This window comes from Talpa occidentalis, unplaced genomic scaffold (genome assembly GCF_014898055.3).
Source record: "Talpa occidentalis isolate TD23 unplaced genomic scaffold, MPIMG_talOcc4v2.1 talOcc4.8, whole genome shotgun sequence".
Classification (NCBI taxonomy): domain Eukaryota; kingdom Metazoa; phylum Chordata; class Mammalia; order Eulipotyphla; family Talpidae; genus Talpa; species Talpa occidentalis.
The window spans coordinates 21,384,558-21,397,514 of NW_023605194.1; the positions used below are offsets into that span (position 1 = coordinate 21,384,558).

At 40.1% G+C, this 12,957-nt stretch overlaps 1 protein-coding gene across 1 annotated transcript in view; it reads right to left on the bottom strand.

The window, feature by feature from the left end:
- ABCC2 (ATP binding cassette subfamily C member 2) overlaps positions 1–3,119 on the bottom strand; it is a 48,531-nt gene extending 45,412 nt beyond the window's left edge. Inside the window, exons 1-2 of the mRNA XM_037496489.2 lie at positions 2,913–3,119; positions 588–761 (exon numbers count right to left, since the gene is read on the bottom strand). Of these exons, the coding sequence (XP_037352386.1) occupies positions 588–761; positions 2,913–2,945 (207 nt within the window). The 5' untranslated portion in view covers positions 2,946–3,119. The remainder of the gene's footprint in view (positions 1–587; positions 762–2,912) is intronic.
- Between the last annotated feature and the right edge of the window lie 9,838 nt (positions 3,120–12,957).

Here is a 12,957-nt window from a genome sequence, read left to right on the forward strand (position 1 = left end):
GAATCCTCTCACCCCCCACACCCCTGGCCTACACCCCAGCTCTTTATTTATGCATAAATAAAAATAAATCTTAAAAAAATTCAAAAGTCACTATTCTTATGCAAAAATCAAAGTCACCTTGACTAAGAAACAGAGCCAAGGGTCGTGAGGCACAGGTTAGGTGGTGAGGGGCCATGAGAGTATGGTTCTGCCTGAGACAGCAGCACCTGGGAAAGTTGGTTAAAAACAGAGAAAAGATCGCTTTAACTGGGGCCTCCCTGGTCGCGCATGTGGTTAAGACGTAACCTATGAATCTGTCTGCAGCCACTGAAGAATGAGTTTGATCCCCTGGCCAGGCAAGGAGCAACCCACATGGCATAGCAGACCTCAGCAGTCTGCCTGTTCTGTTCCCCACTCTGTCTCTGGTGAATCCTCTCACCCCACGCCCCCCCCACACCCCTCTGGCTTGTGCCCCAGCTCTTGTATGCATAAATAAATAAATAAATAAATAAATAAATCTTAAAAAAAAAAAAGAACGTTTTAACTACCAAGAAAATGTCTCTATTATACATCAAGAAGCTAGTTAAAAAATAGTGGGCATTCCTTACCTGTTTAGCAAGGTAGAGTTTGGATATAGAAAATCTCTTTGTCCTGTGTTTATACACATGGAGAAGCTGCCAAGGGGCCAGAAGCCAAAGGAAGCCCAAGGGAATCCACACCAGTACAGTTTGCTCAAAACAAAGTGGCAGGTCTGCCTCCGGACTATTCAGAAATGAGGAATTCTGCAATGGAAGAATTGCTGGATATACACATTTTTGAAGACAGAAGATCAGCCACGGCCCAGACCCCAAACCCCACATCCAGGCAATGATAACTCAATGCTATATTACCAACCTGACCCTTTAGCTGCATTTTTGTCATCCCCATTGATACAAATTCACCAGTTATGATATTTAGTGACTTTTCTGGCCAATCCAACCTCTAAAAATCCTTTTTCTAGGATCCTAAGCAAGTTTTTTCACCACTGCAGGAGATCTCACCACTGCAGTTAAGTTGGAGGGTAAAGAGGGATCATTACTCGATCTAAAGGGGAGAATAATTCCCTGAAATATAAAACCTTTTTATTTTTATTATTAATTAAACTAACTGGCTGGCATTCAAACATGCAGGCAGCAGATAAGCAGGATGCTTAGTCATATTTAGCCTCTGATGACCCAGAGAGGACCTTCGGCACAGGAGTGGCAAAAACACTTTAGACAGAAAGCTTATGCCCAGCAGGTTTTGTACTAGTCGTTGCATCGCGCAGTTAACAGAAATGTCTTGTGAGGTCAGGGGGAGAGTTGCAACAATTCTTATGTCTGAGTCATGTGAGGGTAGAGTTTTCTCTTCCTAGAAGATTTTTTAAGTTGTCTTGTATAACTGTTTATACAGACTTAAATAATAAGTTGAGGTACTCTGAACCAAGAGGATCTGTCAGATAATTCTTAGAGAATTCTCAAAGGATGGCCTGTGGCCTATTAAGCCCCACCTCTCTGGGATAGTCACAATTGGCCATCTAGCCTCAAGGTCCTAGGGGCCCAGATTCTCTCTAAGAAGGGTAGTGCTTGTCTATCTCCTCTCCAGCTTTTCTTATCTCTCCATAAATTTATGTAACTTTACAGTTCAAAAGAATTACCTACAATATTTAAACAATTTTAACAAGTACTCCAGCTCCTTCAGGTGCTGATGTTAGGAGTTTGTAGTGGGTCATACTTTATCAAAATCACTAAATCCAGGCTCACTGTTCATTCTCTATGCCACTAAACCGTTTGATAGTTTCTCATCCTGTCTTGAAATTCTGTGCTCGAGTGGATCAAAAAATTTCTCAGTGCTCACCATTGTCACTTCAACATCAACTTATCCCAAAAAGATTCATTAATAGGGGCCTCCCTGGTGGCGCAGCGGTTGAGTGCTGGGTTGTGAGGCTGCCTGCAGCCTCTGCAGCGCCAGTTCAATCCCCAGCTGCTCCCCAGCTGCTCCCCAGCTGCTCCCCAGCTGCTCCCCAGCCACCGGAGGAGGGTCCCACATGGCGCAAGGACCTCTCCTGCTGCCCGCTGCTCCCCTCAGCAGTGTACTTCGGTCCTTCTGCCTGCTCTGCTCCCCACTCTGGCTCTGGTGAATTCTCTCACCCTCCCGCGCTTCTGACTGTACCCAGTGCTTGTATAAATAAATAAATAAATCTTAAAAAAAAAAAAAAGATTCATTAATAGAACTTTTCTTCCTTCTACCCACAAACTACACAATTTCCTTTCCTAGCATTGATAAAATTGGAAACCTCTTCCCTATTTTTCTAATTAGGGAATGCAATTTTGCTACATAGTTCAAGAGAAGGCTTTGGGAGAACATAATGTTAGAAAATATGCTACTTTTCACACATAGAATACCCTCTGGCAATATTGTGACTTATCATTTCTTTAAAAAGCATGTATTTTATTTATATGTATTTATTATTAAATTTATTTATTTCCTTACATGTAGTCCCTGTAGTTTTCCCACCACCATAGCACCCATGATCCAACACCGTAGTCCCTTGTGAAATTCCCTCCCCTGTTCTGACCACTTCCTCTCTCCTTCCCTGCTGTAGGCTCAAATCTATGGTCAGCTTACAAGTTTTGTTTTTTTTTCCTGACCCTTTTTTTCTCTATATTCCATATATAAGTGAAACCACCCAACATTTATCTTTCCCCTTCTGACTTATTTTACTTAGCATAATTCCTTCCAGCTCCATCCATGTGGCCACAAGAGATGGCCTGGGGCATGAGTTTATCTAAAAAAGCATGCATTTTAGTCCATACTTAACTACTCTGATTTTTATTGGTGGCCACTCTAGGCAAATCTACTATTTGTTCTAAGTCCAAGAAGAGTCAACAGTCAGGACGACTGTAATTTCTTACCCAAAAAGTAGAATTGCAGAAGGTCTCCAGCATGATTCCTGGAGCAGTCTGGAAGAGAGACTCTCCTGTGACGGTGCTGTTTCTTACTTCCTTTTTTCCTCAGAAAAGGTGGAAGGCAAGTAGTAAACAGGAGATCTCCCAATCTCCTGATGTCCCAACTACAGGCAGATCTGTTGACCTTTCATCTCAACAATTTAATCGTTAACCTTGTTCAGATGTATTTTTATATTACTTCAGTGCATAGACATGTGACTAAGGCGTCCCAGGGGCAGGTACATTCACCAGTTCTGAAAGCACCAGAAACCTCTGTGGGTGTGGTCATGTATAAAAGGAAGATGTCAGCAGAGCCAGCTGGCAAATCAGGAGTGGAAGAACCTTTCTTTCTCTTGATGGCACGTGACCCAAAAAGAGAAGCATCATCGGAGGATCATGCACCTCTAAATGTGCAGTTTCATTCCCATTTCAAAGCCATAAGGTTCATAGAAACGTGAAATATTTACTCTTCTAGATAGGATTTAAAACATGGTTTAAAGTAGTGTAAAGGGCCTCCCCAGTGGCGCAGCGGGTTAAGTGCTGGGCTGTGAAGCTGTCTGCAGCCTCTGCAGCATGAGTTCGATCCCCAGCCAGCCAGGGAGAAACCGACATGGCCTGGCAGACCTCTCCAGCCTCGCCCACTGCTCCCCTCAGCAGTGTCTTTGGTCCGTCTGCCTGTTCGGCTCCCGGCTCTCTCTGGTGAATTCTCTTACCCTCCCGTGCCTGTGACCTGTACCCCAGTTCTTGTATAAATAAATAAATCTTTTTTAAAAAAAGTGTAAAACTAACGGGGGTGGGGGAGGGAGTAGGATCAAAACAAGGGTAGTGGGGATTTTATGGGGACTATAACCATGATGAAAATGCATACATTATACAGAAATGAAAAATTATGTAAAAATATATAAAATAAAAACATAAAATAAAATAGTGTAAAACTTGTTTGAAAAAGTCAAGTGAGGTTATAAAATAGCCTATCCGGTGTGAACCTACATACATATAATATACATTTGATTTATTTATGCATTTATGCAACAGAATAGCTCTTAGGACTTTGGGTGATTTTTATTTTCCTTTTTGCTTGTTTTTAATTTCTGATTTTCCCATAGTTATCACATTATTTGTGTAGTAACATTTTTAAAGCAAATTTTATATTGTGGTAAAAATGCATGCGATAAAATTTACCTTTCTATTCTTCAGTAAGAAAACAGTAGTGTTGGGGCCTCCCCGGTAGCGCAGTGGTTGAGCGCAGGGTTGTGAAGCTGCCTGCGACCTCCACGGCGCCGGCTCGATCCCCGGCTGCTCCCAGGCCACCGGAGGAGGATCCCACATGGCGCGCAGACCTCTCCTGCCGCCCGCTGCTCCCCTCAGCAGTGTACTTCGGTCCTTCTGCCTACTCTGCTCCCTGCTCTGGCTCTGGTGAATTCTCTCACCCTCCCGCGCTTCTGACTGTACCCAGTGCATGTATAAACAAAACAAACAAACAAATAAATAAATAAACATGCCTCTATAAAAAAAAAAGTGTTAAAAAAAAAACAGTAGTGTTAAGTGTATTTACCTGTTGTGCAACCAGCCTCCAGAACAATTACATCTTGCAAAACTAAAACTCTATGCCCATTTGACAAGTCCCCATTTCTCCCTTCCCTTAGCAAAGCAAGTGATCTTCTACAATCAGGGAACCCTAAGTTAACAGCAGCCAGACAGGTTTCCCACATATTAAAATACAAACACTGCTATTTTGGAGGATCATGTGGAACCGTTTTAATTGTCAATATACACATAAACATTTCTTTGTTCTGTAGTTACACACAGACTATTTACAAGATCAATTAACAAGAGAGTAATGTATAATTATTTATTTATTTATTTATGCATACAAGAGCTGGGGTACAAGCCAGAGATATGTGGGGGTGAGAGGATTCACCAGAGACAGAGTGGGGAGCAGAACAGGCAGACTGACTGAAATACACTGCTGAGGGGAGCAGGAGGCAAGATGAGAGGTCTGCTGCACCATGTGGGTCACCTCCCTGGCCAGCCAGGGATCGAACTCGTGCTGCAGTGGCTGCGAGTACCTTCATAGGCTGCATCTTAACCCCTTGCACCACCAGGGAGGCCCCAACCTAACTTTTAATAAACTTTTCATGCTATGTGTGGGGCTGGCATATAGAACTGAATGGAGAGGAGCCCCAAAAACAGTCAGGTTGCAATACTCCCAACTCTTTGCCATGCTGGTTTTCACCAAATCCTGATATAATAGTACTTCAAAATGGGAGGGGACAGTTAGGAGAGCAGAAAGAAAACCCCTAGATATTCCAAGCTTTCTCCTACAGAGACAAACCTGAGAGAAACCCCTCCAAAGCAATTCCACCTTTGCAGAACAAGGTAGCCCCAATCACCTTGGAATGGCCAAAGGAAGCAGTAGGGCTGAGTGAAATCTCCCAAGAAAACAGAAAGCAGGTGACAGGACTGAGGGCAACCCAGGGAGTTTTACCTCAATTTCCCATCTGAGCCAAGAGAAGTCCACAGCCTGAAGGTACACATATCCCAGCTCAGGTCCCATGGCTTCACGGCTCACCACTCCTTGCTCTTCTGGTGAGTAGTACAGATAGTGTTTCTTGAGCTTTCTGGCTCTCACAAGGCAAGTTGTTTTTCAGATTTGCATTTATTCAGTAATTCTTCCCTTCTGGGGTCAGTGATGTGGAATTTTGGTTGTATGGTCATTGATTGTGATTATCTGTAGGGTGGATTCAACAGGAATCCGTTCTGTGACAGGTGGCAGACAGCAGATTAGCCTGGTTTGGTATTTTTGTCTGTTTGCCATGAAGATTCTGATATTTCCTAGCATTTATAACTATAAGTTTGAGATGTTGTTAATGTGCTATAATGAGCTTCTGACCAGAGATAGAATATATCGTGTCTATTTGTCTTGTGTGCACAAATTGGTGGGTTCCTGTAATTCTAAGCTCAGAACCTCCTTCTTCCCCCCAAGCCTTCATGTTTACCGTTAGATAACAATATCTCTAAATGTTACCATTAGATAACAATATCTGTAAAGGGCTGATAAAACCAGGCTGGATGATGTAGCAGGTTCTGATAGGAAATCGGGGTTAAACTCTCTGGGTTGCCCTCAGTCCTGCCCCCAGCTTTTTATTTTCTTGGGAGATTTCATTCAGTCCTGCTGCTTCCATTGGCCATTCCAAGGATAGCTGGGGCTGCCTTATTTTCTATAGGAACTTTTGAAATAAAGGACAATATTGAAGGGGACCCTTAAAATAGAAATGAACAATATCCCTAACATACAGGAGTTGGCTTTAACACAGAATTCCAAATTCTTGTTCCTCTGGACTCTTTAAATGAGGCTAAGAGATGAAACTGTGTTTATTTATTTTTTACCTTTTATTATTATTTTATATTTTATTATTTAGATTTATAATTTAAAAATTTAGAGAAGAAACTTGTTATTAACATTAATACAATTAAAAAATTTAAATGAGGACTTAGCCTCAAAAGTAACCTCACGAATTGCCAACTCTAAGCAAGTTCTGCTCTTTAAAAAAACTGACTGGAACCCTAAACATCTGACTGTAGAAATGAGGCTCACAGAGAGAGATGAGGAGGGTGAGGAGTACAGGGGAGAGGAGCCCAGTGGACTATGTTGGTGGGCTGGAGGTGGGCGTGACGTGATAGATCTGAAGTGATCCTATACTTCTGAATCATATTGTAAACCAATGTTACTGCAATGAAAATAAATAAGTATATATATAAAAATTGATAGAAAACCAAGCCAGTTTTACAATTCTTTGTCAGATTAAAAAGAAAATCATGAAATGACTCAGGTTCATTCTGATAATATTCTTGCAAGGAGCTCAAATATGTCTAATTATAATTTTTTTGTTCCTTGAACTCAATGGTTCTCAACCTTTTTGGTCCTAGGATCCCTTTTATGCTCTTAACATTTTATGAGAGTCCCAAGGAGCTTTTGTTTACATAGGTTATAGTAGTTAATTTACCATGTTAAAAATAACAACTGTGAAATTTAAAAAATTCTACTTACTGTGCTTCCCCTGGTGGCACAGGCAGTTGAGCGCAGCACTGTGAAGCTGTCCGCAGCCTCTGCAGCACCAGTTCCATCCTGGCAAGCCGGCGAGGGTCCCACAGGGCACAGCAGACCTCTCCTGTCTCATCCACTGCTCCCCTCAGCAGTGTATTTCGTCATTCTGCCTATTCTGTTCCTTGCTCTGTCTCTGGTGAATCCTCTCACCCCCCCAACCCTGTGCATCTGGCCTGTACCCCAGTTCTTGTATAAATAAATAAATAAATAAATAAATAAATAAATAAATCTTTTTTAAAAAATCTACTAATTCATTTAAAAGTAACAAACATTTCATATTAACATGTATTTATGAAAAATAACTTTTCCAAAGTAATTTTAAAATATTCCAAAGAGTAACATTTTTTACATTTTTGCAAAATCTCTTTTAATATCTGACCTGATATATAGTTTGATTCGTATATCTGTTTCTTCATTCACTCTTTTGTGGTATCACACATTAGTGGTAGTCCCTGGAAAACTCCACTGTACACATGCTAAAGAGAGCTTGAAAGGGAAAATAATATCCTAGTATTATTATGAAAATAGTTTTGAACTTACAGGTAACTTGAAGTGTCTCATAATCACTAGAAAACGCCAAGCCATATTGTAAGAACTATTTAATCTTTTTTTTTTAAGACTTATTTTTTTAAGATTTATTTTTATTCATTTATACAAGCACTGGGTATAGTCAGAAGCGCAGGAGGGTGAGAGAATTCACCAGAGCCAGAGCGGGGAGCAGAGCAGGCAGAAGGACCGAAGTACACTGCTGAGGGGAGCAGCGGGCGGCAGGAGACGTCTGCGCGCCATGTGGGACCCTTGCCTGGTGGCCGGGGATCAAACCGGCGCTGCAGAGGCTGCAGGCAGCTTTGCAGCCCAGCGCTCAACCACTGCGCCACCGGGGAGGCCCAGAACTATTTAGTCTTAATAATCTTAAATTCTTAGTAGAATAAAGTGCTTCTGCTTCTACCTTAAATCTATTTTATTTCCATTAGTTCCTTCAGTGTACTGGAGGATTTGAGAATTTTTTCATTTTTTGAATAGGAAATGTTTTTTGAGCCAACGATTTGTTACAACTAATCTGTTTCCAGAGGAAAGTAATAAAGTAGATTATTATCTGTATTTGTTATCTAGATTATGTAACAGTTTTGAAATTTTTATCCTAAGAAGTTAAAGGAGGTTCTAACTTAACTCCAGCTTAATGAGTACTGGAGAAATATCTCCTCATGCCTCTGGCAGAGAGAGGAGAAAAGTAACCATTTGAAATACACTAGAGTATTCTGTTCTTAACAAGGTCTGTCATAAGTTGTTTAAACAGAGCTTAACCTGCAGGGCTTTTAATCAGAGCCTAACCTGCAGGGAAGAGAAATACCTAGCAGCAGCCCATTCCAATCCTCCTGCCCCACCTAAGGGAAGGACCTGAGACAAGTACTTGTGAAGTTCACAGCCCAGAGAAACATGTTCACTAAGAGATGAAAGATAATCACAAAAGTACAGAACACTTCCTCTCCCCCCACATCTTACCACCACATTACTAAAGGCTTGTTTCCACAGTTCCTTTTACCCAAGTCATGTGCAGCTATCTAAAAAAGTCACAAGATACACTAAAAGGCAAAAACAATTTGAAGAGACAGAGCAAACAACAAAACTAGACTCAGATGGCAGGGATATTGGACTTATCAGATCAGGAATTTGAAACAATTATGATTAAATGCTCAGGTCTCTACCAGATAAAGTAGATAGCATGCAAGAACAGATGGGTAAGGTAAGTGAAGAGATGAAAAGTCTAAGAATCAAAATGAAAAGTTAGAGAGCAATAACAATGTAACAGAAATGAAGAATGTCTTTAATGTGCTTATTAGGAGACATGACACAACTGAGGGAAGAAAATCTGCACCTGAGGGTATCTCAATATCTGCTCCTGAGGGTATCTCAATAGAAATTGCCAAACTGAAGATCAAAGAAAAAGAGACTGAAAAAAACAAAACTATTCAGGAGCTGTGGGACAACTATAAGAGGTGTAACATACTAATTAATGGGAATACCAGGAGAAAAGAGAACAAATCAGAAAAAAATAACTGAAGCAATAATAACTAAAAAGTTTCCCAAATTAATGTCAGACACAAAAGTACAGATCCAGGAATCTCAGAGAACGAAACAAAAGCACTCCTGGAACTCATAAGCAACTACAGCAAGGTAGCAGGATACAAAATTAACATACAAAAGTCAATCACTTTCCTTATACTGGCAATGAGCATTGAATTTGAAATTAAAAACAAAATACCATTTACATTAATACCCCAAAAATGAAACATCCAGGTATAAACCTAATAAAATACATGCAAGATCTTTATGAGAACAACAAACAACTTTTTTGTTGAAAAAAAGATGAAAGAAATCAAAGAACTAAATAAGTGGAGGGACAGTCCATGCTCATGGATAGGAAGATTCAATAGTGCCAAGATGAGTTCTTCCAAACTTGATTTATAAATTTTAAGGAATTCCAATAAAATCCCAGCAAGTTCTTTTATGGATATCAACAAACTGATTCTAAGGTTTATACAGAGAGGCAGAAGACACAGAATAGCCAACAGAGAACTGAAGGAAAAGAACCAAGTTAGAGGATTAACACTACCCAACATCAAGACTTACTATAAAGTTACAGTAATCATGAAAGAATCATGTTAAGTGAAAAATAAGTGAGGAGAAAGATAAATACCAGATGGTGCCACTAATATGCGGAATATAAAATAACTCAAATTAATAGTCAGATAAAGGTAAGCTGAAAAACTAACCCTTGACCGCTGACACAGCTGAAACACTGAGGGGGAGGAGAAAGAACAATGAAGGAAGGAAATGCAATGGTTTATTGTGGTGGAATATGGGAGAGTATAGGTGCACTATAGTGGTCCCCCGATATTACCTCAGTTAAAAATAAAGAAATAAAAACACTGCAGTAATCAAAGTATTAGTATTGTGTTGATGAAAGAATAGACAGATCAATGGAAGAGAACACAGAGGCCAGTAAAAGATCCATATAAATAGTTAAATGATCTTTGATGAGGGAACATAGGCAATACAGCGAACATCCATGGGCAACAACAAAAAGAATCTAGACACAGACCTTTTACAAATATTAACTCAAAATAGAGCATAGACCTAAATGGAAAATAGAAACAAAAAAACTCTTAAAATAGAGCAGAAAATCGAGATGACCCTGGGTTTGGCAATGGTTTTTTAGATATAAAACCAAAGGCATGAAAGAAAATATAACTGAAAACCTGGACTTCATTAAAATGAAAATTTTCTGACCTGCAAAAGATATTGTCAAGAGAATGAAAACATAAATCACACATTGGGAGAAATAATTTGCAAAAGATATCTGATAAAGGCTTGCTAGCCAACAACTACATGGGACCCCTAGAAAGCAACAATAACAAATAGTGAAGTACCCAATTAAAAATGGGTGAAGGACTTTAACAGACACTTTCCCAAAGAAGATATACAGATGTCAAATGAGCATATGAAATGACACTCCAATTAATCTTTCATTAGGGCAATAATGTTAAAACATCAGTGAGAGACTACTACACACTTACTACAACAGTCAAAATCCATGATGCTGACACCATCAAAAGCTGGCAAGGGTGTGGGGCATTAGGAACTCTCATTCATTGCTGGTGGGAGTACAAAATAGTAAAGCCACTTTGGAAGAAAATTTGGCAGCATGTACAGTGTATCTTGAACTCAGCAAAGCATCTCACACGATATATCTGGATTTCTCTGTAGATAATACCAAGAATCTTGATACAGATAAGAGCATACTTACAAGTACCTTTAGTTGGCTGAACAGCTATCTATTCAAATAAATTAAAACAATGTAACCTATGGGACATCTCTGCTGCTTCCCAGAAGAATCTGCAGTAGCTCCAGCAGCTGCCTGTTCTGCTCCCCACTCTGTCTCTGGTGAATCCTCTCACCCCCTGCACCTCTGGTCTGTACCCCAGTTCTTGTATGCGTGAATAAATAAATCTTTTTTTTTTTTTTAAAGAGAATTCACATTTAGTGGCCTAAGTCAAGCTCACATAGACTTCTTAAATAATGGGTACATTTCTAAGTTAAGCACTCTCAAAATTCTCTTTTAGACAATAATAAAAACAAAGAGAAACCCCACCGACTGGGAGAACATTTTTGCACACAACACTAATGATAAAGGACTGATCCCAAAAATCTACAAGGAACTGATGAGACTCAACAAAAACAAAGAAAATAATCCAGTCAAAAAATGGGCAGAAGAACTAAAAAGAAATTTCTCTGAAGAGGAAATGCAAATGGCCAACAGGCATATGAAAAAATGTTCAACATCACTTGTAATCAGGGAAATGCAAATCAAAACTACCATGAGATACCATCTCACACCAGTGAGAATGGCACATATTAAAAAAAACTAGCAACAACAAATGTTGGCGAGGTTGTGGAGAAAAAGGATCTCTCCTGCACTGTTGGTGGGAGTGCAAACTGGTCCAACCACTATGGAGAGCTGTGTGGAGATTTCTGGACCTACTAAACATAGAGCTTCCATATGATCCAGCAATTCCACTCCTAGGTATTTACCCAGAGGACACAGAAACATCAATTCCAAAGAGCACCTGCACCCCTATGTTTATAGCAGCACTATTTACAATAGCTAAGCTTTGGAAACAGCCCAAATGCCCAAAAATAGATGACTGGATCAAGATGTGGTCCATATACACCATGGAATATTACTCAGCATTCAAAAAAGATAAACACATGCAATTTGCAGCAACATGGATGGCACTGGAAGGGATCATGCTCAGCGAAATAAGCCAGAAAGAAAAAGAAAAATACCGGATGGTCTCACTCATAGCAGGAATCTAGAAAACTTAAATAAGGGACCAGGAAAAAGAATAACTATAAGAAAGAAAATATCAAAATCAACAAATAACTATGAACAAGAGACACTCTATGGGGGGTGGGGGGCGGGGAAAGGAGGGCTTGGGGTCAAAATAAGGGGGTTGTAATTGTATGGGGAATATAAAAATAAAATTTAAATTAAAGAAAAAAATTTTGTCTCTTTTAATCTTCGCAACAACCTTATGAGGTAGGTATTTTTATCCCAATTTTACCAATTAGGAAACTGAGGCTCAAAAAGGTTAAGAAAATTGCCCCATGTCCTGCAACTTACAAAGAATAATGCTTTATTATCTGCAAGGCAGAAATATCAAGCAATGTCCTCCCACCCCTTTGTGGAGTAGAGAACACTGGAGAAGTTCTGGGGTGGGGGGGAGGTCAACTAGAAAATCTCTGAGATTTTATGATTTAATGTATAAAATTTACACAGAAGACAGTAACACTGTGATAATTCCCTTTGCCTAAGGATATACTATAGGATTTCTTTAAATTACAAGTTTTCCTAATGTCTTTTGAGATGTGATCTGAATAGGATAAATACTTGCAAGTGTTCAAGAATATTCTTATTCCCTCATGGTGATGTGTTCCATGAATTCTCTACATTTAAGTGCTATCATTGATACTTAAAGACTAAACTAATGAAGGGCCTCCCCTGGTGGCGCAGCAGTTGAGCGCTGGGCTGCGAAGCTGCCCGCAGCCTCTGCAGCACCGGTTTGATCCCCAGCCACAGGGCGAGGGTCCCCATGGCGCGCAGACCTCTCCTGCCGCCCGCTGCTCCCGTCACAGTGTACTTTGGTCCTTCTGCCTGTTCTGCTCCCCGCTCTGGCTCTGGTGAGTTCTCTCACCCTCCCGTGCTTCTGACTGCACCCAGTGCTTATATGAATAAATAAATAAATCTTAAAAAAAAAAAAAACCTCCAATTTAAAAAAAAAAGACTGAATTAATGAAGCCTGGATTCTGCCCTTACCTCTGTTGGTCTAAAGGACTGATCCC